The 23,380-nt window shown below is 36.6% G+C and overlaps 1 protein-coding gene across 1 annotated transcript in view; it reads left to right on the forward strand.

Moving 5' to 3' along the window:
• Positions 1-23,380, forward strand: part of PIK3CB (phosphatidylinositol-4,5-bisphosphate 3-kinase catalytic subunit beta) — a 46,300-nt gene that overhangs the window by 8,269 nt on the left and 14,651 nt on the right. Inside the window, exons 4-14 of the mRNA XM_074153277.1 lie at positions 295-477; positions 741-911; positions 1,999-2,076; positions 6,366-6,617; positions 7,175-7,271; positions 8,187-8,317; positions 11,789-11,842; positions 13,609-13,797; positions 18,237-18,358; positions 20,371-20,514; positions 21,509-21,608. Coding sequence (XP_074009378.1) covers positions 295-477; positions 741-911; positions 1,999-2,076; positions 6,366-6,617; positions 7,175-7,271; positions 8,187-8,317; positions 11,789-11,842; positions 13,609-13,797; positions 18,237-18,358; positions 20,371-20,514; positions 21,509-21,608 — 1,521 coding nt within the window. The remainder of the gene's footprint in view (positions 1-294; positions 478-740; positions 912-1,998; positions 2,077-6,365; positions 6,618-7,174; positions 7,272-8,186; positions 8,318-11,788; positions 11,843-13,608; positions 13,798-18,236; positions 18,359-20,370; positions 20,515-21,508; positions 21,609-23,380) is intronic.

A 23,380-nucleotide genomic window follows, 5' to 3' on the forward strand; every position in this document is an offset into this window, starting at 1 on the left:
CTAGATCAATATACTAATCTAGAACTCTTCAAATCACTGCTGAACAGTTAGATAAAGTTCTCTGTTCTTAGAAGTATTTCTGATACTATAAAAGTTTGGGAATTGACCATTTTTCCAGGGTGACTATTGCTCTGATTGCACTGCAGATGTAGACATTAACTCTAAGTGTTAAAATAAGACTGGCTTTAACAGCTAAGTATTTCTACGTGTTTTATTGTGTATGCTACAATTTAAGCCTTGTATGACTAACTATGACAAGTTTGACATTCAGTATTCCTGTTTGTCTTTTGTTAGGATGTATTTAGTTTTCAGGTGTCTCCTAACATGAATCCCATCAAGCTGAATGAGCTGGCAATCCGAAAACGTTTGACTATCCATGGAAAAGAAGATGAGGAAGTTGATCCTGCCGACTATGTGCTGCAAGTTAGCGGAAGGCTAGAATATGTTTTTGGTGATCACCCGTTAATTCAGTTTCAGGTACATTAAAGCTCTTTGGAACTTACTGTAATAGTTCTGTGGTGCCTTGGCCAAAATTTGACCTTGCTTTCTGTGCCATTGGTTGGTCAGCTCTGCTAAACAGTAATATACTTCCTCCTCACGTCTGCAACTCTTTCCAGTTGTAGAATTCATGTGCAGCATTTCCTTTGTATCTTTGTAATATATTATTTGTTTCTTTGATTTGAAAGTCACCATAGAAATGGTCTGCTAGCTGATAACAACTGTCTTCTGTGGGCTTCTAGTATATACGCAACTGTGTGATGAACAGGACTCTTCCTCAGCTGACTCTAGTTGAGTGTTGCACCATAAAGAAAATGTGCGAGCAGGAGATGATTGCTATAGAAGCTGCCATTAACAGGAAATCATCCAACCTTCCTCTTCCTCTGCCACCAAAAAAAACAAGAGCAACAACTGTAAGTTGATATGGAAAATATCTAATATCCAAACGCAACAGTGACTTATGGAATATAAATCATAGAATCATAGAATTATTTTGGTTGGAAGGGACCTTCAAGATCGTCGAGTTCCAACCCCCCTGCCATGGACAGAGACACCTCCCACTAGACCAGGTTGCTCAAAGCCCCATCCAGCCTGGCCTTGAACACTTCCAGGGATGGAGCAGCCACAGCTCCTCTGGGCAACATGTTCCAGTGTCTCACCACCTGGAGGATCATAGTCACAATGTTTGGGAGTTGTGCTTCTACTACTGTTTTCCAGTGTAGGTCATCTGGGTCTACTTGGAGCCTCCTGTTACTTATGAGAAGGTTTACATTAGAAATAGCAGACCTTGAGGCTTTTTGGAAACTTCTTAACTTCCTTTGCCTCATCTATCCTCTCTTTCCCCCCACCATCTCCTTTCTGTTGCTTTTATTCACAACCCAGAAGAGCAGGTAATAATCTGTTACCAGAAACTGGAGAAGTTACTGCAGAGAACCTGGATTCTCCAGCTTCAGTGTAATGTGTAGGCTCCACCAACTTCGCCAGCAGTGGTCTGTGATCTCTTCTCTTAGCCCAGATAACTTGCATGGTGCTGCCAATTCAACGATGGCAGTTTTTGCCATAATACACATCTAACTTTTCTTTTGATATGGTGCTTCATTTATTGCTGAAGTTATGGCCTTAACAGCACAGTTATACTTTACATACTGTTGCTCTAAGAAATGTGGACAGACTTTGCTGTATTAGACACTCTGTATATATTCAGGATGAACACTAAATTTGAAGGGTTATTCTGAATTGTCATCAGGTAGTACTGAATGTATGTTCCCAGCCCCCTTTCAGCTGAGTGTTTTTTCAAACTTTTTTCCCTTTAGAGCGTCTTGTATGCTCTTGTAGTTATGATAACCAATTTATTTTTTAAGATTTCAAATGTATATTTTTAAACACGCATCTTTTTTAGTTTGTATTTATGACTTTTGCTTAAAATGCTTTGCCTATGAAATAGGTCTTAATATGTTACAGTGGCTAAGAACGAACTTGTATCTTTGTTTCCCTTCTCAGAGCGTATGGGATATTTCCAGCCCTTTCAAGATTATTCTGTTAAAGGGTAATAAACTAAATACAGAAGAAAATGCCAAAGTAAGTAATTATGCCTAGTATCAGAAGGTGTTCTCTTCATTTTAATGATTTTCAGTGTTTAGTGAACTCAGAATCTTACAGATTTCAATTCAGCGAAAGTGTAAACAGTTTTAGTTATTCAGTTATATTGGTAGCATTGACTAAAATCTTGCTTTATTGCTGAAGTATTGCTTTATTGTCTGAAGTTGGGTATATGCATTAGAACATTATCAATAATCATGGACAATATGACACAAATGTTCTTATGGTACTTAATTTTTTTTAAGATGGTATCCTTAAAGTACTGATATTGGTGTAACAGCAGCTTATTCAAACTAAACTGCCATAAATATCTGCCACAAACAGAAGTAGATGAAATATTAAACATTTTTCAGTGGAATATAAGGTATTTTTGTAGTCCAGAATATATTCTATGTGTTCTAAGCACGAACTGCATGCTTCTATACAATCTGTCTTTTATTTTCTAAACATGCTGAACACAAAAAAAGCGCTGTATATCACTTCCTGTAGAAATGTACATGAGTGGGCTACTGGCTGTTTTACAGACCACAAGTTGTTAACACATGGGAATTTATTGCACAACTACTTTAAGACCTTGCAAGACACTTGCCTGTGAGGTAGAACAACATTAATTTCCTTTATTTTGTTTGGCAATCAATAAATTAAATAGCCAGTCCTGTAGATGAGGAAGAAATTCAATTACCCTCAGCAGCTAATTTGCTGTTCGGATGCTTTATTCAGGATACTTGGTGCGTTTTTTTTTTTTTCTTTCAAAACTATTGTTACAACTTGCTTGTATATTAGCAACACTACATTTTACTGCGTGGCTAAATGAGCCATAGTTACCATTGTACTACCTGGGACACTATGACTGTGGAAATGGATGTCTGCAAAAACAGATGTTTCCCTTTTCTTTGTCTAAACCGTTATTTCACTAGTTATTCGCTAGTAATATCTTATTAACTCTATGTTCTGTAGAATCTGACAGGGGTTTTTTTGTTTGTTTTTTAAAAAAAAAAGGGAAGGGAAAAGGGAAGGTGGATTCCAGAAGCAACATATATATGAAGTTTGGGGGGTTTTTTTCCTTCTTAGAAAAAGTGTGTTTTGGTTAGTTTCAATATGCTTTTAAAGGAACAAGAGAATATGTTGATTGTAAGCTTGAGGAGAAACAGGAGAAATTGACGGTTCTTTGGTATTGGTGCCTGTGGATATTATCTGAATGTTATTTAGTGTTTTGAATGCTTTCTAGTCTTGAAAACCGTGAAGTCCTGTAGTTACTCAAGACCAAGACTGCCTGTAGTAACCTTGCAAGCTTGTGCATGTTTCCCTGCATTGTCTGTCTATGCTATTAGGGAATTGTCACTATTGAGAACGTATTTGTTTCCCAGTCCTGATTCTAAGGCTGTTTAATTCACTGCCATTGTTCTTTCAGTTCCATTGTGCTTTGGATCAAGCCAATATTAATCCATTTTTGCTGCAACCAATAACAGGGTTCCCAAATGCAGTGTTTGTAGTGGGAACCAAGATATTTGTCAGATGGGTAGCGCTCTGCTGCTGTGAGCTGGATGGAGTGTTTTTACCTGGAGCACAAGTGGCTTCATTCACCTAACACCCAATTTTCCAAATACATGACATTTGAAATTGCTTTTCTTTTTGTCTTGCTCTTTGGCTGTACCATCGGTACATACTGTTTCAGTGGTAAAAGGGAAGTGTCAGAATGAAAAGAATAAAATTAGGATCCAATTCCTTACATCAACAGGATTGGAAATCACAGAATGGGAAATAGCCAAAAGGCAAGCAAAACAGCAGTGCGTTCTAACAATACAGTGCTTTGTTACTAGCAAATTTTACATGATCACTTATGCTTTTTGTATTAATAGAGTAAAAGAAAAGTCAGGGAAGTGTGGTGGCATATAAAGTTATATATCAGATGATAGCAAGTCAAAGAACAATATTAAAAATTATGCAAATGTGAATTTAAACCCCTGGTTTAGAAAAAAGGCAAAGGACAGATTTTAGAATGTCTGCCATTGCCGGTGTTAAAGCACAAGCAGTTAATACACTAGACATAATCATATTTCCATAACATATCTTTAAATCAGCAGAGGTAATTAGTTATAAATTCAGTTGAACAGACGGCAGATCTCCAAATGGATTAATAAAGGACCATCTGGTGAATTGTTTCAAGAAGGTTATGAACCCACTGATTTTAATCAGTTCTCTGTCATCAGCCACGGTGTTTCCTTTTTGAAGAATATAGAGCTGCAGTCTTTAATTACAGAGAAATAAAAAAGCCCTATATATGTAGTCAACAAGAATATGTGTGTATATATGTGTAAAGTTACATATAGTTATGTACACACACGTATAGTCCATATACAGTTAGATTTCCTGAAGTAAGATAACTTTCATGTGATCTGTTTCATGGATGTTCATGTTGCTGTTCTTAACTCACAGTGGTTCGTGGTGGTGAAGCTCTGCATGCCAAAAACTAGTAATATAAATAATAAAAAGTATTTTTTATGAGTATTGCTGGTGCAGTTCTCTAAACAGAACTTTTCTTTCAGTGATTGACTGTAAGCTTGGAAAGGAAATTGGGATTGTATATATGTAAGTCAAGGAGTCAGTTTAATAATGGATGTCCCTATGGCACCTGTATCAAGGAGTGTAACCCATAGCAGCATGTTCTCCAAGACCTAGTACCTCTGGCAGTGCCTGTGCTGTGACAGCAGCCTCTTCATTGGTGGTAGCAATTGTTTCAGAGAAGTCAAGAATGATCAGAATGGGTGTTATTTGGAGACCGTATGTTGGTGCTACTAATGCCTTTCCCAGGGATTATTCTGGGCTGAAGACAGATTTGCTCTCTAGCATGACTTCATTTAAACTCTACTACGCTTCGCCAATGACTAGTTTATCTGAGCTAGTTCACAATGGAGGACTTAGTACTGAGCAGTAGCTGGTGTAGCCAAAAAGATACATCAAGATTGGGACTGCTTTGGTGTTGATCGTGCTGTTGTTTCTTTGAAGGAGGGAAAGAGGCTCTCCCCCAGAACAGAGATTGTCTATGTCGGTTGGGAATTCAATGGTCAAATTTTTATTTTTTTTTTTTTTGTCCGAAACCTGTACCAAATTTTAAACATCTCTGCCTTCCCCTTTTACAGTGCTCAAAAAGAATATGATAGTTTAAAGGGAACGTTGGGATGGTTGTTTGAGGAGCATAGGGAACCTGAAACATCAGTTCACCTATTACTCATGTAACCGTAACATTGAGAACTTCTTGGTGCTGACCAAAGGTTTACATTTGTGGGTGTTTTGTTCTTTGTTTTTTTTCTCTTTCTCTTTTAAAAAATCACTGCTATTTTGAAAGGTCACCTGAAAGAAGTTGACGTATTTCTCCTTGTTGTTTGCTCAGGCAACAAAAATAAAGACCTCTTTGTCATTCTTGTTTAAACTGTCCAAGAGTATGGATACTTGGAAACATGCAGGTTTTTATGTACATATGTTATTAAACAGAAATGCAGAAATAAGGCACATCTTAGCATTGACCTGTAATGTGTTTAATTTCAGTGCCAATAACTCCCACCTTCTTTCTTTTTTTGCCCTTCTCCTTTCCTGTTCCTTATTTTTATCATTCAAGGTACTTGGTTTTGTTGGTTTCTGGGTGCTGAAGACAAAAGAGAATTCCTGGGAATTATATATGTTGTTGTTTATTATTATCACTGGTGATTTCTTATGTCAAACTCATCAGTGTTCCCTCTGTACAGTTTTATAAAAAGCTTAAGTAAAAAATGAATTTTCTCCTAAGCTGAAAACTCCGAAATTTTTCTCTATTAGAAACATAAACTGGTTCTACCTGGAGATCTGAATTTGAATTCAGAAAAATAGTCTTACCTTTTTCATTCTGCTCAGTTGTTTGTTTCCTGTTATTTCCTTCTGTGTTAGGTATGGTAAGTTAGAAGCGTTTGTATATTCATATACTGTGTTTGTTACTGCAAATGAGTTGTTGGTATTATTAGTCATATGTGGTAATGTAAGTAATTCAGTACTGAAAAAATTCGTAGCCAACATTATTTAAACAAATATATTTTGATTTGGCCGGGAACATGAATAGCAAGGTAAAAAGAACTTGTTCTCAAGAATTGTTTGGTTAATTTTAAAACCTCAAAATTAGTATTGCTTTTAAGATAGAAATGTTGACGAAATGGATGTGTGTACGTTCTGTATAATATTCTATGCAGAATTCTGTAGGTTCTGTGGCAAGCTTAAAATTTCTCATTTCTTTATTGCAGGTTCATGTGAGGGCTGGTCTTTTCCATGGCACAGAGCTCCTTTGTAAAACTATTGTAAGCACAGAAATATCTGGGAGAAGTGACCACGTTTGGAATGAAGTACTAGAGTTTGAAATAAACGTCTGCGATCTACCAAGAATGGCAAGGCTCTGCTTTGCAGTTTATGCCGTGATGGATAAGATGAAAACTAAAAAGTCAACCAAGGCAATGAATCCTTCCAAGTACCAAACCATTAGGAAAGCAGGAAAAGTGGTAATTATTGCATTTTTCTTGAGTGTACCTCTGAGTCCTGTTAAAATGAGTATTCAGAAATCTTTTGTTGTCCTCGCTTTTGTGTTAAGAATGCAAAATGAAAAAAAAAAATATCAAAAGAGCATATGCATTAAGAATTGCATATCTTGGTATGAAAAAACTTTTCATACTTCTCAGGCACTGAAAAAGGCATGAAAATTTTGGTTGTAAACCAGTTGGCAAATGGGTTTTTAAAGAATTCTATTTTAAAAGGTCAGTTTTGTTCTGAACTCTAGATGAGCTGTGATTGGGAAAAGATGAAAAAAGTACCATCTGAGCTCACATTCAGGGAAATGCATGTTTTTACACTGGAAGAGTGACACCCTTAAAATTAAGCCTTGTCCTCCCTGGTACTGGAGTACATACAAAAAACTATGCATATGTTTAACAGCTTTTCTGAAAGATATCACCATTTAAAAAAACCCAACCCTTTCAATTTTATTTATATTGTCGTGCTTCCTGCATAGTAATGTTCACTGGCATCTTACTTTCCATGTAAAAATTCTTTCCCTTAATAGCATTATCCTGTAGCCTGGGTAAATACCATGGTATTTGATTATAAAGGACAGTTGAAGAACGGAGAACTGGTACTTCACAGCTGGTCATCATTTCCTGGTAAAGTTTAACTTTTAAGATTTGGACTTTAAATACTTGTAAAATTAAAGAAGAGTAGTATCAAATACTAGAATAATTACTTTATGCATGTCCCACTCTCCTGTCATAATCTTTTTACTATTTGTATTTTTTATGTGCATACATACATATTTTTTTAATCTCTTTCCTGAAAGTGTCCTTTTCCTGAAAGTGAAATCAGGAAGGAGGAAGGACAAGAGTCTGCTTGGAGATAGTACTCGAGAGGTTTTATCTGTTGTGGAAGGAAAATCACATAAAAATAGATGCAAGTTTGTTTCTAGTTATATCTGTTTTTAAGATGCAGCTTAGGTTTCATTTGGTTCCCTGTGCTCTGCATCCTCAGCTAAATAGATAAGCTATATTGTGTGTGATAGTATTTACATCAGCAAAAGATGTGAATTAGAATTTTTTTAAAGTCTTCCTTCCCTGACATTCCGATCGGTTAGTAGGAGTGTATGAAATCTCCATGTCACTCTTCATTCCATCCTGAGAAACCTGTATCCGCTTGGCTGTAATGCTGAAAGAAATCTGGCTTAACGCTCTCTTCTTTTTTTCATACTATTTGATACAGAGTTTACAAGTTTCTGTAAACTTGTTTACAGAAGCTGCAGATCTTACTGGGATTTGGTTCAGTGTAGGGATATCTCAGCTTCCCTTGACTGTTATGTTTATTCTGGAAGAGAAAAATCAGTTGGGTGATAATCCAGCATTTGTGAATGTAGGAGATACGGGTGGTTTATGCTGGAAATGCAGTGCATTGTAGTAAAAGTGCTGTGCAGCAGAACATGCTTCTGTCCATTGGATTCCATAATAAATTTCTTATTGCATCTTTGCCTTTCAGACTTTTTAATTTTAGTACATCCCTTACCCATAACATTAATTGTTCTAATGTTTCAGATGAACTTGAAGAAATGTTGAATCCAATGGGAACTGTCCAGACTAACCCTTACACTGAAAATGCAACAGCTTTGCACATTAGATTTCAAGAATATTCAAAACAGCCTATTAATTACCCTCCCTTTGATAAGGTAAGCTATGACATCCAGAGCATGAATGCTTACATGTAGACAGCTATTTCTTCTTTCCTTTCAACACTGCCTTTTCGACTGAATTCCCCACTTCCTGCCTTTTAGTTGACATTCTGCAGGTTTTTAAACTTGCACTGCCTGAGAGTGCTGGTGCTCTGACTTCAGGGTTTTCAGATAGTATTTTGAAGACTTATGCTTTTAAAAATACTTTGTACGTGGTCTCTTGAGGGTCAGAAGCATAATCAGTTTCCAATATCAGTGACCTTACAAAAAGCTAAACTTACCTGCCATTCTGGAAACCTTCAATGTGTACTTGCCTGTGGTCCAGACAGATCTGATACTCCTTCGTACAAATGCACGTTACCCATTCTTTGGGATGCTTCTTGCCTCTATGAGGAAAATGTCCTTTTAAGGATAAATAGAGCCTTAATACTGTATTGAAAAGGATTCCTCAAGGTCTGCTCTTGAACTAAATCCACTTAAGTTGCCTACAGTTTTTTACAGATATGATAAGAATGTGTACTTTGAAAGGAAGTGTGTATTTAGAATACATGTGGTAGTGTCTGTAGATAAGCAAGTTCTTCACAACCAGCAAATAAAGGTAAGGCTGGGAAACAAGTTACAAAATAAGTGTTAAAACAGATAATGATGCATTGAAAAAACAAGGTTTAAGTCATACATATGCTAGTCTGAATTTTGGTTTTGGGAAAGTTAATAAGCACTTAGAGAATTTTTTTTTTGAGAGAGAGAGTTTTGCACCTTTGTGGGGCATGAACAAAAAGACAGAAACCACCATGCTTTATCAGCTTCATCAAAGAGGGATTTTGGGTTTAAGGTTTGTCAAAATTAAATCAAATAACAAGACAGATTTTTTGTTTTGATTTTGGGTTGGTTTTTTTTCTACCTTATTGGCACAGTATTTGTTCTTGTATTAAAACAGCATTGGAAATGCATTAAGAGCTAAAACAGTACTGACTCATTGTCATCTTAATTATGATTGACCGGTTTTCTCTTCACACTGGGCATATTTTAGTCAGTTTTGTTATTGGTTTATTTGTAATGCTTTGCATTTTTTGCTTGTTACGCTAAATGTATTTAAATTCTAAAGAAAAAAGCTGCATTTTCTAAAGAAAAATGCTGCTACAAGCATGTTAAAGCATGTTTCTTAAGTAATAGCATATTTGTTCTAGCTCTGTTGTTCCTTTTGCTTGTACCTGTGATACCATGTTTTCAGTATGTTAAAATGCTCAGGTCAGTACAGACAAAATATTTTACCGAGTAAGTTACCTGATGTATTGACATTAAGGTAGTTTCTGATGGTCTTCACCATCCCATGTGACTTCCATTTGGCTGCTGGATTTTTTTCTTTTGTGGCTTTGCCCCCTTTTTGAACCGTACCTGAGAAATCCTGCATAGAAAATCCCAGAGCATCTTTATAAAGTGATTGTGGAGCTGGTAATGAAACATTAATTGGAAGCATTCAACTTTGAGGAAATGCTACTAAATGCTAAATGTGTGATTTTTTAGCAGTTCTTTTTTTTTTTTTCTAGTAATTTTGCTACTTGCAATTCCCTAGAGTTAAGAAACTAGTCTGTAGTATCACTGAGAAAATCGAAACTCTGAACTTTTTGATAATTCGTTCCATTTCTGTGGGTATACTGAAATTTCTCACTAGGAAATGAGAGTAAGATACCAAATCTGTGGAGGATTCTCTTGGTGAAGGTCCTGTTGGATCAGCAGTAACATTGTAGCTGCTTAAATTATATCAACTGAGAATCTGTTTTTCAAAATTGTCTAGATGAGACTCACTTGGTGTATGGCTGCTTCTAATTTTCCCAGTGGTGTTGTTTGTTTCTGCCAAGAAAACAGAATCAGATGCCAGATCTTTATTTTAAGAAACATAATGTGCAAAAATAGATGAATCTTTTTTGATCATAGCATCAATCCACTTGCAGTGAAGGGCTGTTTTGGGGCTGAGTGAGCAAAACTGCCTTGATAAGAAAACTGTTGTCTGACACAGGAGCTGTATATCGGGCTGGTTAATGACCAGTGCTGCTGACACACCGAGGGGCTCGTAGTTCAGTTGAACAAAGCTGGACTTGTGGAAACTTTTGAAGTTTATTTGCAAACAGCGTAACTCTAAAAAGCACAAGGAGGCAATCATCAAACACAGAATTAGGGCATTGTGGTTTTGTTTATGCGTGTTTTCTCACACAGTATGTAAACAAGCTTTGTAGCCAAGTAGCAGATGTAATGCATCATATTAATAAGCATTTCATACAGAGGAAAAAAATAAAACAAGTTAATGTGCCTTTTTAAGGACTTTAGCTGCTAGGTATTTATGTTCTGACTATTGTAGCCTTTTGTTGTTCCTCATGTTGCCTGAGCAAAGACAATACAAGTCTTGCTGAACCTGTGTCTGGGGGTGGTGTTATGTTCCTGGGTGATGGGAGAGGCAGACCTCTGAGGGAAAGGAGATGGTGTAGTTCCTTAGACTTCTTTCTTAATTGATATTTTGTTTTATTAATTGTTCCTCAAAGCAGCAGCATCTGACAAGTGTAGTTATACCTGCCTGACCAGTGCAGCTGCTCTGATTAGCCAAGGCAGTCACCGCTCTAACACGTCTCTGCTGGTTGCAGTAGTGTGCAGAATATAGTTTGAAGAACTGTATTTACATCTGTACTTAACTACCTGTCATGATTTATTACTTCAAAAACTAAGTAGAATGTTCAAAAGGCCAGGAAAAAAAGGGAGCAAGAGTAACTCGGAGCTGAGATTCTGGGGAAATGTTGCTTTGCTGTTAAGAAAAGTAGCAATTCCTGAGAGTCGCTGTATATTAAGCAGTTTTGAGAGCTTCTTGGTGGAATATTAATTTTATCATGAAATGAGTTCTTGTTGGAAGCTGGCTGTTCATGATGTTACACAAAGGAAGATCCCGGATTTAGAGAAATAACTGAAATGCTAATTGAGATCATATGGGCAATCGGAGAGGGTGGTGAAACAACGGAGTTTGAGGATTCATGCTGAAACAGGGCTAGAAGTGTGGATATGTGGGTGACAGGTATCACTCATGGAAGCAGTGCCCTCAAAAACAGCAGGAGTCGAGATGAGAAAGCAAAGGATGACTTAGAATCAAGGAATTGGTTTGCTGTACTGAAAAATGAGGAGGAAATGCAAACAGAAATGAAAGACACTGCTACAGGGAAGACTGTTTGGCCGAGGAATGATGAAGAAAGAGAAAATGGAGGTAATCATGAGCGCTCCTTTTCCTGATATCCATAGTCCTGCAGATTAGAAAAGGGACACAGTATAGAAGTCCATTTTATATCACTGTATGTACAAAATAATAGTGTTGTAATTATTTAAAAGATAATAAAATTTCCTTATCTGATTCATTTCTGTAATATTTATTCTTTCAATGCAGTCATATTTGTTTTTAAATCTAATGTATTTAAAATTATCTTTTTGCAGATACTTGAAAAGGCAGCTGAGATTGCGAGAAGCAGTGACAATGCTGCAATGGCGGTAAGCATCTGCTAAGAACTATTTTAAAATTAATTTTCTAGGCTTTTTTGGTTTTATCTTCTGCATCAATCTAGAAATATATGTCAACTGTTCAAATAATGAACAGTTCTACTGGTTCTGTTTTGTTACATAATTCACTTTGGTGAACTGCCTTAAAATTCAGGTGTATATCATTTTTTTTCAATATATTTTGGGCTTATTGGCTGCTTTTTGCCAAAAAGCACAATTGCTTTATGTACTCTACGGATTTGGAACACGTTTTCTTTGTATTATATACAGAAATACAGAAGGGCACAATTTAAGACGATGAAAGCATAGTAGTAAGAGTAATAGGAGTAATAATAGCTGCATTTTATATAAGAATAAAGCAGCTAATTAAAGATGTTTCAGTTACAATACCAAGAGCCTAAAGTGCTCAGGAAAAGTGAAAACTACTTGGGGTGCAAACAACTTAGTGTACAAATAATTGGAAATCTTAAATAGCAGCCTGCAAACCTGACAGTATTGTGACTTTTCATTTGAAAGATTAACGTTTTCAGATACAAGAATCACCTTTATTGTCAAGACCGTTTACTTATTTTGATACAGAAAGAGAGTATGTACTTAGTTTTACTAAACAAGCATTGCAATTCATCTAGCTTTTTAAAGTCTATTTACCCCTAAAGAATTTATACTTATGTGGTATTTTTACATGAAAATATTTACTTAAAACATCTCAGCACAATACAAGGCCCAGGCACTTATCATTTCTAGGAGGAGCTAAGCAGGAGTTCTGTGTGCAGCAGATATATTTTTTGACAGGTGGGAAGCCTGTGCAGAGTGTTATTTGATGAGAGCTGTTTGTTTCTGCTATGTATCCTAATTAATTTTTGCCTACCATTTCTTCTGAGCTTTCCTTTGTTTTTTTTTTTTTTTCTATTTTCCATTAACGTAAAGACCTTTGGCCTGCCTCTTAAAATTATGTGGAAACTTCTTCAGCTTTGTGAAGATAAAAGTTTGCTTCAGAATTTACAGCTTGCCATATTGTTTTTCAAAATATATATTGAAACTAATTTATTCCCTTCAACTACTACCTCCTTACCCTGAAGCAGCAGTTTCTTTTGTCTCCCATTAATTTATGGAATGCTGTTGTTGCCGATGCCGTTGCTTTAATCTCTGCCCTTGCAGTTTGCATAAGGGCATGGCTGGGACAGAAGGTATTAACTGAGCCAGAGTGAAGACCCGTTCATACAAACTGATTTACAGAATCAGTGCTAGTGTTAATGTTTCAGAGATATAAAATGGAGCAAAATGTCTGGAACAGACAAGTCTGGATTAGAAGACAAAAAAAGTATGTGTTTGTATACTTAGCAAGTGTACTTCTCTTTGATTATTGTTGGAAAAGTATTTTTTTGGCTTTTAATAAAAAAAATAAAATTATATATATATCCATTGAATTTGCTCACTCAAAAAACAAAAGGGGAAAGTATATGCATCCTAAATGAAACTTCTCCGTGTTAGAGTTGGAAAATAGAAATATTGCCATCTAGTGTCGTGAACTCTGAAGTTTAGTTATTTTTCAGAAACTTCAGTACACTGACTTTTGAGTCTATTAATTGCAGTTGAGCTTGAGGAACCTGAAATCTGAAAGAAAGGCATAGTAGTCATTCCCCCGTGTTTCATGAGTTTTATTTGATGTTCTTCCTGGCGTAAGATTTCTAGTATTTGAGCTAAAATACAAGAATCTTACTGAATATATCAAACTTTATACATTTCTCATTTTCTAGGGTCGAGGTGGTAAGAAGTTTTATATTGTGCTAAAAGAAATAATGGAAAGAGATCCTTTATCTCAACTCTGTGAAAATGAAATGGATCTTATTTGGACTTTGCGATATGACTGTCGTGAAAATTTTCCACAATCATTGCCAAAACTGCTGCTGTCTTTAAAATGGAACAAACTTGAAGATGTTGCTCAGGTAAGGGAAGAGATGGTGGTGGTGGGGAAAAACGCTGGAGTCAAAGAATGAGTAAATAGGGTTTCTTTCCCAAGTATAGACATTTTGAAATGGTACTATTGTATGAACCAAAGTTCATTGTAAACTGGCTGTGTCCTGGACACATAAGCAAGAACTTATCTTTAAAAAACAAAACCAAAAACAAACCCCAAACTCAAAATGCATTTCAGAGGTCCTCTGAATGATGAGAGGGGCACAGCCGTTATTTATACAGGCTAATTTTAAAATCTTGTGCTCAACTTTGATCTTAAATGCAAGGAGTTCCGCAGAATCACAGAATCGTTTAGGTTGGAAGGGGCCTTTTGAGATGATCTAGTCCAATCCCCGGTACTCAAGCGTGGTCACCTACGGCAGGACTGTGTCCATCTGAGCTTTGAGTATCTCCACCGCTGGGAGACTCCACAATCTGTCTGGGCAATGTTCCAGCATTTGACCACCCTCACAGTAAGAAATTCTTTTATAAGGTTGTTAAAAAACAAGAGAAAGAGAAGTTTAAGTGTGTAAATCAAGATCTGAAATAAAGCTTCATCTAAAAATTGTTAAACTGCTCAAAGGCTATAAAAATCCACATCTCAGACTGGGTAATTAAGCCTCATTGAGACAGACAGATGATGTTTCAAAGAGATATGATACCTGCTAGTGGTACAGAATATTTTATTCTCATCATGTTGACTGTTTGAGGGTCTCTCGAAGTAACTGCAGGTAATGAAGGACTTGAAGACCGGTGCTGCTCAAGGAATGTGAGCATTCCTTGCTCACTTCTGTTCTTTCACATGCAAGAATCCTTTGTTCCTTAGTAATACCATTACATCCCTCTGAATTTATTGTCTATTATTAAAAGTTATCTGGAAATACAAACTGTAGAAATGTAAGTATTTGTCTACTTACTGAAATATATGAAGGAAAAAGCATTCTGAATGCTTGTGAGTGCCTTGGAAATATGGCCTTTGGTAGCAGAGTTTTGAAACGTTATTTGGAGTGTGGGTATTAGCTGACAGCTCAAAGTTCTTTAAATTTGGAATATTAAAAAATATGTATGAAGCATTTTAATTAAACAGATGGCTGAAAATATGTAGTCATCTTGCTTGTTACTGTGTACTTTCTGGAAGGAATGTAGTATTTATGTTGGGTGTTTGCTTATGTATAGACAATAGTGTCGTTTATATTTTAATATTGGTTTTGGCAGCAAGAATAGTCTATCTTAAACACGCCAAATATTTCTGTTATACATAGACATGTAAGTATTCCCAGTGACTTAACTTTTCAGGTAAGGCCTCATGAATTTTATGAATTCCAGAAGTAGCAGGACTCATAATATACCTCCCATTAAAATTAAAAGTATATAGTACTAGCTGCGTGTTGCAGTATTTGTGCTGCTACAACATGCATGCCGTGGTACTAGAAGTTTTTTTAATGCCTATTGTTAGCAGTAAGCATTGCAGTAAAAGTCTTGACACTTAAGGCAAAAAGTTTCTAAAAAACCAAACAAACACAAAACCAAACAACCCACTCAACCCCACCCAAAACCCAACCAAAGACCAGCTGTTTATAAGAAAAATTAACTAAATAACTGTATTTCTACTAATGCAGTTCAAAAGTAGTAAGGTGTTTTTTAGAAATTAATTGTAGACAATCTTTAACCTATTAAAGATTCAATGGCCCATAAAGTTATATACAATGGATTAAAGTGGCCTTCTTATATTATTTACTGAATAGATTTCATCCCAGCTCTCGTTGTATTGCAACATTTTAGTAGAATAGTTGCCCTGAAGGAATTATGAAGGTGTTTGCCTTTACTTTTGCCATCACCTCCTGGCCCAGCAGAGTAGTACAGTGGCAGAACTTGTTAGCAGATTTCACATTAGCAGTATTTATTCTTGGAGCAGAACTTAACCATTATTTAAAAAAAAATAAAAAATCCACCCACTTTCAGTGAAGTGACACCATCGTTAGTGAGAATTAGAGAGAGGGCAACTAATTTTTGAAATACTTGAAATATTTAGAATAAAAATACTGGCCTGCTTAATTGCACTGTCTCTTACAGTGAACTTGTCTTATTAGGAAAGAAATTGTGGTTATTTCTTTATAGAAAAAATATTGATACACCAAGGCTGAATTTGAGTTTTCTCTCAACCTTTAGATTGTTGTTGAGAATTGAGTTCCTTGCTTTCTCACAGCTTGTGAGGAGTTGCAGACTGTGTGAGAGGAGTGTGCAGTATTTCACGTGTGAGGCATTTCCACCTGTTAGATATTGCAGAGAAATGTTAAGAACTTGAAACACGAGTTTTGAAATGTAAAATTTCTTTACAGATTAGATGTACTTGGAAGTTCTTCAGAGCTACCTCTCTGTTGCCAAAGCAGATGAGGGCATTTCGTGGTACACGTTTCTTTTGTCCAAATGTAACAAGTGTTTGTGATACCCTCTCACCTGCACATTTGAGAAGCCCTCAGCACACCTGGGGTGTGGAGCTGGTGGGACTGTGCTTCTCTGTTAAGTTCCAAGGCAGAACGTGAACAGAGCAGAAGTGATTTGAGGAATTTTCTTGGCTGTTTTGTAAGTCGTTTAGATCTTGCTTCCTCTAAGCTTGTATCACTTAATGTTTTCTCATTGTAGTAACCTCTGAAATAATTTCAGCGGTCAAAGTGAGGAGCTCTGTATCTTCAAATAAACTTCACAGTTGATGTACACGCTGTAGACCATGACTTTCAAAATCTATCGCCGGATATATGAGGCCTGCAGGGCCACTTTGACTTGACTTTTCAGACTGTATTTCAGGTTCTCCATTCATTTGTATCATTATTAACAAAATGTTTCTATATTTTTGTCAGTTTTGCACCGGATTTAAAGTAGATTGTCTAAAAGATCTGATACATTCTAAGTTTTTTTACTGTGTGTCTGACAAGCATACCTGCTGCTTGCATTTTCAACATCTGTTATATGGTATTAAGTATCTGCCCAGTGTTAGTATTTCTTTCAGAATTTCAGAACAAGTATTCATGATATATAAGTGGTGATGGTGTCATTGACCCTTACTGGGCTATGGATTGAATACGGCTTGGGTGTATGTTTCTGTGGGAATGTGACATCTGTATTTAAAAATACCTTTAATTTTACTTTATATCATTATGAATCTTTCATGTGTTCGTACCAGTTTTGGCCCATGGAAACAGTTTAATTGATTCTTTCTGGCATTGTAGCATGGAGGCTGGTTTCACACTGTCATTGAGCCGTGCCCATTTCTTGCCTTCTGAATTTCACAAAACGGCAGAGATGAACCAGTTCAGAATCTGCCCCCACGGTGTTTGAGGAGAGTTATGAGCGTGCCTGGTACATGCGGGTTGAGACTATGAACTCATACGTGTTTGTCTCAATTGAACTGCAAACATTTGCTCAGCTATGACATAGAGTAGAAAACAGACATTTTTCACTGTTGCTGTAACAGGATTACTAAATCAGGAGGAAAATAAGATCTTAATACCAACTTATAAAACCTGAATGATTTAAATATGAAATACCTACATTATCTAGTTTGTAGGAAAGGGTGTTTTCATCCTGAGTTATGACTTGTTTCCTACAGACAGAAAACATCTTGTGCTGTTGATACAATGCATTTACACGTTCAAGCTTGTTTACTTCAAGTAATAGTGTATTGTTTCAGTCATACAACTATATATTATTAAAAGTATACCCTCAGTGGGTAGCTTCATTAAAATGCAATAAACTCAGTTTATTTTATGAGATCTCTAGATGCTTTACTACTTAGTAGTCCAAAATACTACACTAGTGGGTTCTGTAATTTTTTCCCCACAGATCATTGTTTTTGGTATTGGGGTTTTTTTTTAAAAATACCTAACCTGAATCATCCTTTTTGCAATTGAAGCTCATTACTATGCACAATGCATGTGCAAAAAGGCTCCATCGCTTGAGGTGGATAAATATTTTTGGTAAAACAAAAGCCTTCTTTAAACTTGTTTTTAATGGAAACCTTTTACCATTACCAAAATATTTATATATTTATGAGAGCATTTATAAACCATTTTCTAAATTTTATTGAAACTCTGATTCTAAAACATACACATCTGGGGTTACCTAATATTTGTTTGCTGTGTGTCCTGTCTATGCGCGAAGAAACAGACCTTTTCAGGCTGTGTAAATGAGACTTGGTGCCACTGGTGCCAAAAAACCCAATCTGGACAATTTTAAAGGGTAAAAAACTGAATCAGAAGTGGGTCCATTTTCCCAGAATTATTTATTCCCCCCCCCCCCTTCCCTCCCGCTCAGTCTGTAACCTCATTCTGTTGTTATGAGCATTTATACTCTGTATTATGGGCATTTATACCCGTCTCTTTTCTTAAGTAGTTGCTTTATCTATCACCTAATAGTCATCTTTTTAAAACAGCTTCAGGCTCTCCTTCAGATATGGCCCAAGCTGCTGCCTAGAGAAGCATTAGAATTGTTGGATTTCAATTATCCAGACCAGTATGTGAGAGAATATGCAGTGGGTTGTTTAAAACAAATGAGGTGAGTATATTGTATTACTTCAGCATGCGAAGATTTCTGGGGTGAAAAACTGCATTCTGTTTGTCTATTGGAAGAAAAAGAACCTAAAGAGGAAAGATTTAAAGGTTGAATAGGTGACCAAATAAAGCAGTCTAATTTCTAGATAAGCGCATTGGCAGCCAAATAAAACCTTCTTATTCGGGGACCTTGTATTCAAAGACCATTATTGTCCGTGTTGTTAGAGAACAGCAGTGTGCTTTCGTCCCGGAGAGGGGGGTGTGCTCACCCCTTTCTTGGACAAAGGGAGCGCCAAGATTGTGTGAGAACTTTTTATTAACAAAGGGACAAAGTATTACAATAGTCGAATCCTATAAAAGCTGCCATCCAGCCACTTCACACTGTCAGGTATTGGCTGTATCGTTTAGTAGAAATGTAAGATGTAGGATATAATGAAAAACTGCAGAGAATCACTGATTTGTTTGTTGTTCGCAGTAGCCTTCGCTATCTGCAGTTCTCCCTTTATCACATATAATTTTGTTCTTCACTGTAACGTAGGGCAAGATTTGTATAATATTATCATTTGCAGCATTACTGCATATTTCCTGTCCTTGAATTCTAAATTCTCTGTGGTGAATAGTTTAATGATTAATTTTTTTTAATGGTCAAGGCTAGATTTTTGGGGTAAAAAAAAAAGAAGAATATTTTGACTTCTTTCAAATGCAAACAAGCAATTTAGCTGCTGGGTTATCCTAATAATACTGACTTGTTACATCTGGAATGATTTCCAGAAATCAGTTTTCAACTTCTTTAAAAAGTCTGATGAGGGCAGCTGGTAAAAGCTGTAACCTAAAGGTGTTTCTATTAGCTGAAATAAAATAAAATAGGCAAAAATAAATGCAATACAGCATAACTGGAAGTTTTTACCAAGGCACTGAAGTTTTTCAGAGTGAGATGGAGAGAATGAAAAAATTCAGTATGTGCATCTCTGAAGTCTTAAGTGATGGACAGAAGATGTTTCTACTCTTTTCGTTCCAGCTTAGGCAGATAATATAAATTCTTCAGGCATTTTATAAGAGAAAAGATACTAAAAAGTCAAAGAATGTTCACATTTGTTCTAGAGTGTAATTGTCAAGTGTGAGAGGTTTTGGGGGGGGAGGGGAATACAGGATTTTATAGAAAATTATTAGAATTATTTTTATTATGCCAGAATATTACTTGAAGTAGTTAATTAACATAGAGGCTTTTCAAGAGGCGTGTTTATGAACCGTGGCTAAATACTTAACTTTGCACTTCTGAAGTGGGAGTAATTTGGACACTCTTTGGTTTCTCAAAGATGATACACTTTTCCTTATGCTCTAAAAACCTTCATGTTGTTGGTATGATTTTAACAAACAAAAAAACCCCAAATGAAACATTTTGGCTAAATGGATCACTTTGTAGGTGTGTCTTAATACACCTACTAACACCTATTAACTGTCAGGTAGTTACTTTTAAAGACAGGTTAATTGAATTGCTTTCAGTGGAATGAATACTCTTCTCCCCCTTTGTAAACTGAATGACTTTGATAGGCACATGCAACTACTCTCAGTTCCTGTCCATGCCCTCTGCAGCTGACTGCTCAGTTATAGGGGTTCTTCACGTGGTTCCAAAGGTCCAGCTCCTCAGTGAGAGGTTGAGTAGTCAAAGGGAGCCAATGTCCAGCCTGAAATAATTTGAAATAATCTCCCGGGTGCTTAACCTAGCACTCAGGCTGAGATCTTGATCTTGTAAAAAGCCCATGACAGAACACTGGGGTTTTACTTACAGGTTTGTGGGCCCTAAAGTTCTGTTTGGGGTATAACTTACTGATGGATTGATCAACCTGGCACTAAGTTGTATATTATTGTCCTTCTCCACGTGAGTTAAAAATTGGGGAACACTTTTCCTATTGAAACAAATCTGTCATTGTTGGAATTGTCAAATGCATCTGAATTTCTGCAATAATGTTAATCTGGTTACACTGTTACTAACTGCTTTTATGTACCTCATTCTAGTGATGAAGAGCTCTCTCAGTATCTTCTTCAACTTGTGCAAGTCCTGAAATACGAACCTTTTCTTGATTGTGCGCTCTCCAGATTCCTATTAGAGAGAGCACTCGCTAATAGGAGAATAGGACAGATGTTGTTTTGGCATCTAAGGTAGGAGATTTTCCCTTACGTCTTTCTGAAACTGTTGAGCTTGATTGGACTTTCAAATATGATTTCTTGAGGATTTTTCTAATCAGCCATTATCATAGTCCCCTAAGGGTCCTCTTTATGTTTCTTTACCTTTGGCATTTATACATCAGAGCAAGCCTATAACTAAAAAAGTATTACAATGGTTTGTAATCTACTGTTAGACAAAAGTATTCCAAACTGCATTCAGCTCTAACTATATGATAAATTAGGTTTGTATATAACCTTAGTGTTTGTTTTGGCTGTGCATGAAGTAAAAGTACAATATTTATACCTCAAGTGAGAAAAATTTATATTATTGTTGAGAGTTTAAGAGAAAATAAAAGCGGTTCTATGTGTCGTTGCTACTTTTGATGATGAGTTCCATGAATGGCAGAAACTTTGCAGAGTGGACTGTATGTTGATTCTGTCTTTAAAGCATGATTTAGTTTAATATTTCTAAATAAAAAGAGCAAGTACTACATGAAAATGTTTTGAAGGATAATTGGCTCGGGTATAAGGTTCAGTGGTTTATTTCAAAGTGTTCCTCTTCAGGCAAATTTTGAGTTTTCCCTTACAAAAATTTGAGAATCCACAGTTTAACATCAGCCCTGATTCTCAATATCATCTTCTAAGAGTTAACAGTACTGCTTTCTTGAATAAAAGGGGTTCCTGAAGTAAAATATCCAATCGCTACCTCTTAACATTACTGCCTTCAGAACAGTCCTAGACCTTGAAACAAGCGACATGCATTGAGACCGGCCAGTCCTCATAGTGTTCAGCACAGAAGTGGTTTGTTTCTTAAGAAATCTAGCTTTTTATTTTATCTAGGTTAGGGTTGGTTTTTTTTGGAGGTGGGGTGGGGTTTTTGGTGGTTGTTGGCTTTGGTTGGTTGGTTGGTTTGGGTTTTTTCCATTTTAATGGCTTGAAGAATGCTAATCTGTAAATACTGTGGTCTGATGAGATTTTCTTCTTATAGATCAGAGGTTCACATACCTGCTGTTTCAGTGCAGTTCGGTTTGATACTTGAAGCTTACTGCCGAGGAAGTGTTGCTCATATGAAAGTGCTTGCTAAACAGGTATGGACTTCCCCTTCTTCTTTAAATCGTGACTTGTCCCAGCTTGTAACTCAAATACTTATTCCATTGCTCCTGTGGGGCTCCTATTGGTTACCTTGACAAAGTCCATCTGTTGGGGAACGGGGAAGAGAAGAAAGCATGAGAGAGAGAAATAAAAGGGCTAAATAAATGGAGGATGGAGCTTTCTCCCTGGCAGAGAAAGCAGTTAGCGCCGTGGGGCCTCGGAGGTAGGGAGCTGGTTTTATAGCGTCCTGAGATGCGTGAGATACCTTCAGCAAATAGAACAGCAGGCTGGCTGGATTGTTAACTGGGGAAGGGTTTCTGTGCCCTTGAAACTTAGGACCTTTTTTCCCTACTAAGGGTAGCTTGCTCAATAGAAGCTGTTGCCTTTCTATCTAAACTTTATTTAGGTGACTCCAGGACTACTTCCTGCAGCTTTGGCCTTTGTTAAGAGGTGATGTGAAAACCCCTGAAGTTGTAGTATAATGTAGTACTCCCTGGTAATACAGGTGTTGAAGTAAACCAAATGCTCGTTTTAGTGTTGTTATAGATGTGCTACTTACCAAAAAACCCCAACAAAATAAAACATATGTTTGCTTTTAAATAGCCTAATAAGCATGAGAGGTTTGCTTTTAAATACACTAAGTGTATTAGTAGACACAGTTACAAGGCATGTGTGAAGGCTCTAGTGCAATTTTTGCAAGTTAATTTAGATTGTAATCCTAAAAATCTTTAAAAAAAATCTCTCTCTGGAGTTAATCTATTAACTGTATCAGGCCACAAAACCTAACTGAATAGATACTCGTCTGATGAGTGTTATTTCTAACAGTTTTGATACTGTCTGCGTTGAAGCTGTGCTCTGAGCGACACATGGAACAGGAACGTACTGTTGTGCTTTTTGTTACTGCAGTTCACAGGACATTGAGAAGACCATCTCTTACACAAGCATGCTTGTTAGTATTGTCAAAATTCTAAAAAGATTAGGTGATGAAATGCTTTAAGCAATAGACCTAAGGTCAGTAAAGTTTTTGTGCACTTCACAGGAAACAAATGTCAGTACAATCAAAGAAGGGGCAAAAAAATTCCCAACTGTGCAAACACGGAAGAAATTCAAAGTAGAAATACTTCAAAAAGTTCCTGTTTGTACAACACAGGTTCCATTTTGTTCCCTTGTCCCTGATGTTTGTACAGCTCCTAGAATAGTGGAAAAGCAGAGCGCTTTTGGTTTTGACAGATGGCTGACCTGGCAGGTCTCCATTGCCTCAGTTTTATAATCAAACTGTGTACAATTTCCACAGCATCCTGCCTGACAGGGTTCAGTCTCTCTGTAGAAGTGGTAAGTTTTGACTCAGCACCTTGTAAGCTAGACTGAAGCTTCCTTGTATAGAAATGGACTTCTGTGATTGTTAAGTTGATGCTCTTTGCTAGAGAACGTGTGTATTACTCAGCGTGTTAACTGTGGCTAGTGCAAATATAGCTGATTGTTAGAACAGCTATTTTATATTTGGCTAACAAGTTGTTTAGATGTAGATGCAATGTAGAAATTATGTTTGGTTTATGTGCTGTCTAGGTTTGTTACTGAAGGGCTTTTCCCTGTTAGTGTAATGTATGTGTACATCGCTAGTTTGCATGTTCTCTTAGAAGTTACGTACCAGTACAAAACTTTCCAAAGCAGAAGAAGGGGAAAAAAGGGTTAATTGATATTTGATTGCAAGTAATTGCCTTGCCTTTTTACACATTTTTAAGGTAACAATATTGCTTAGATGAGATAC

Source organism: Numenius arquata, chromosome 9 (assembly GCF_964106895.1).
Source record: "Numenius arquata chromosome 9, bNumArq3.hap1.1, whole genome shotgun sequence".
Classification (NCBI taxonomy): domain Eukaryota; kingdom Metazoa; phylum Chordata; class Aves; order Charadriiformes; family Scolopacidae; genus Numenius; species Numenius arquata.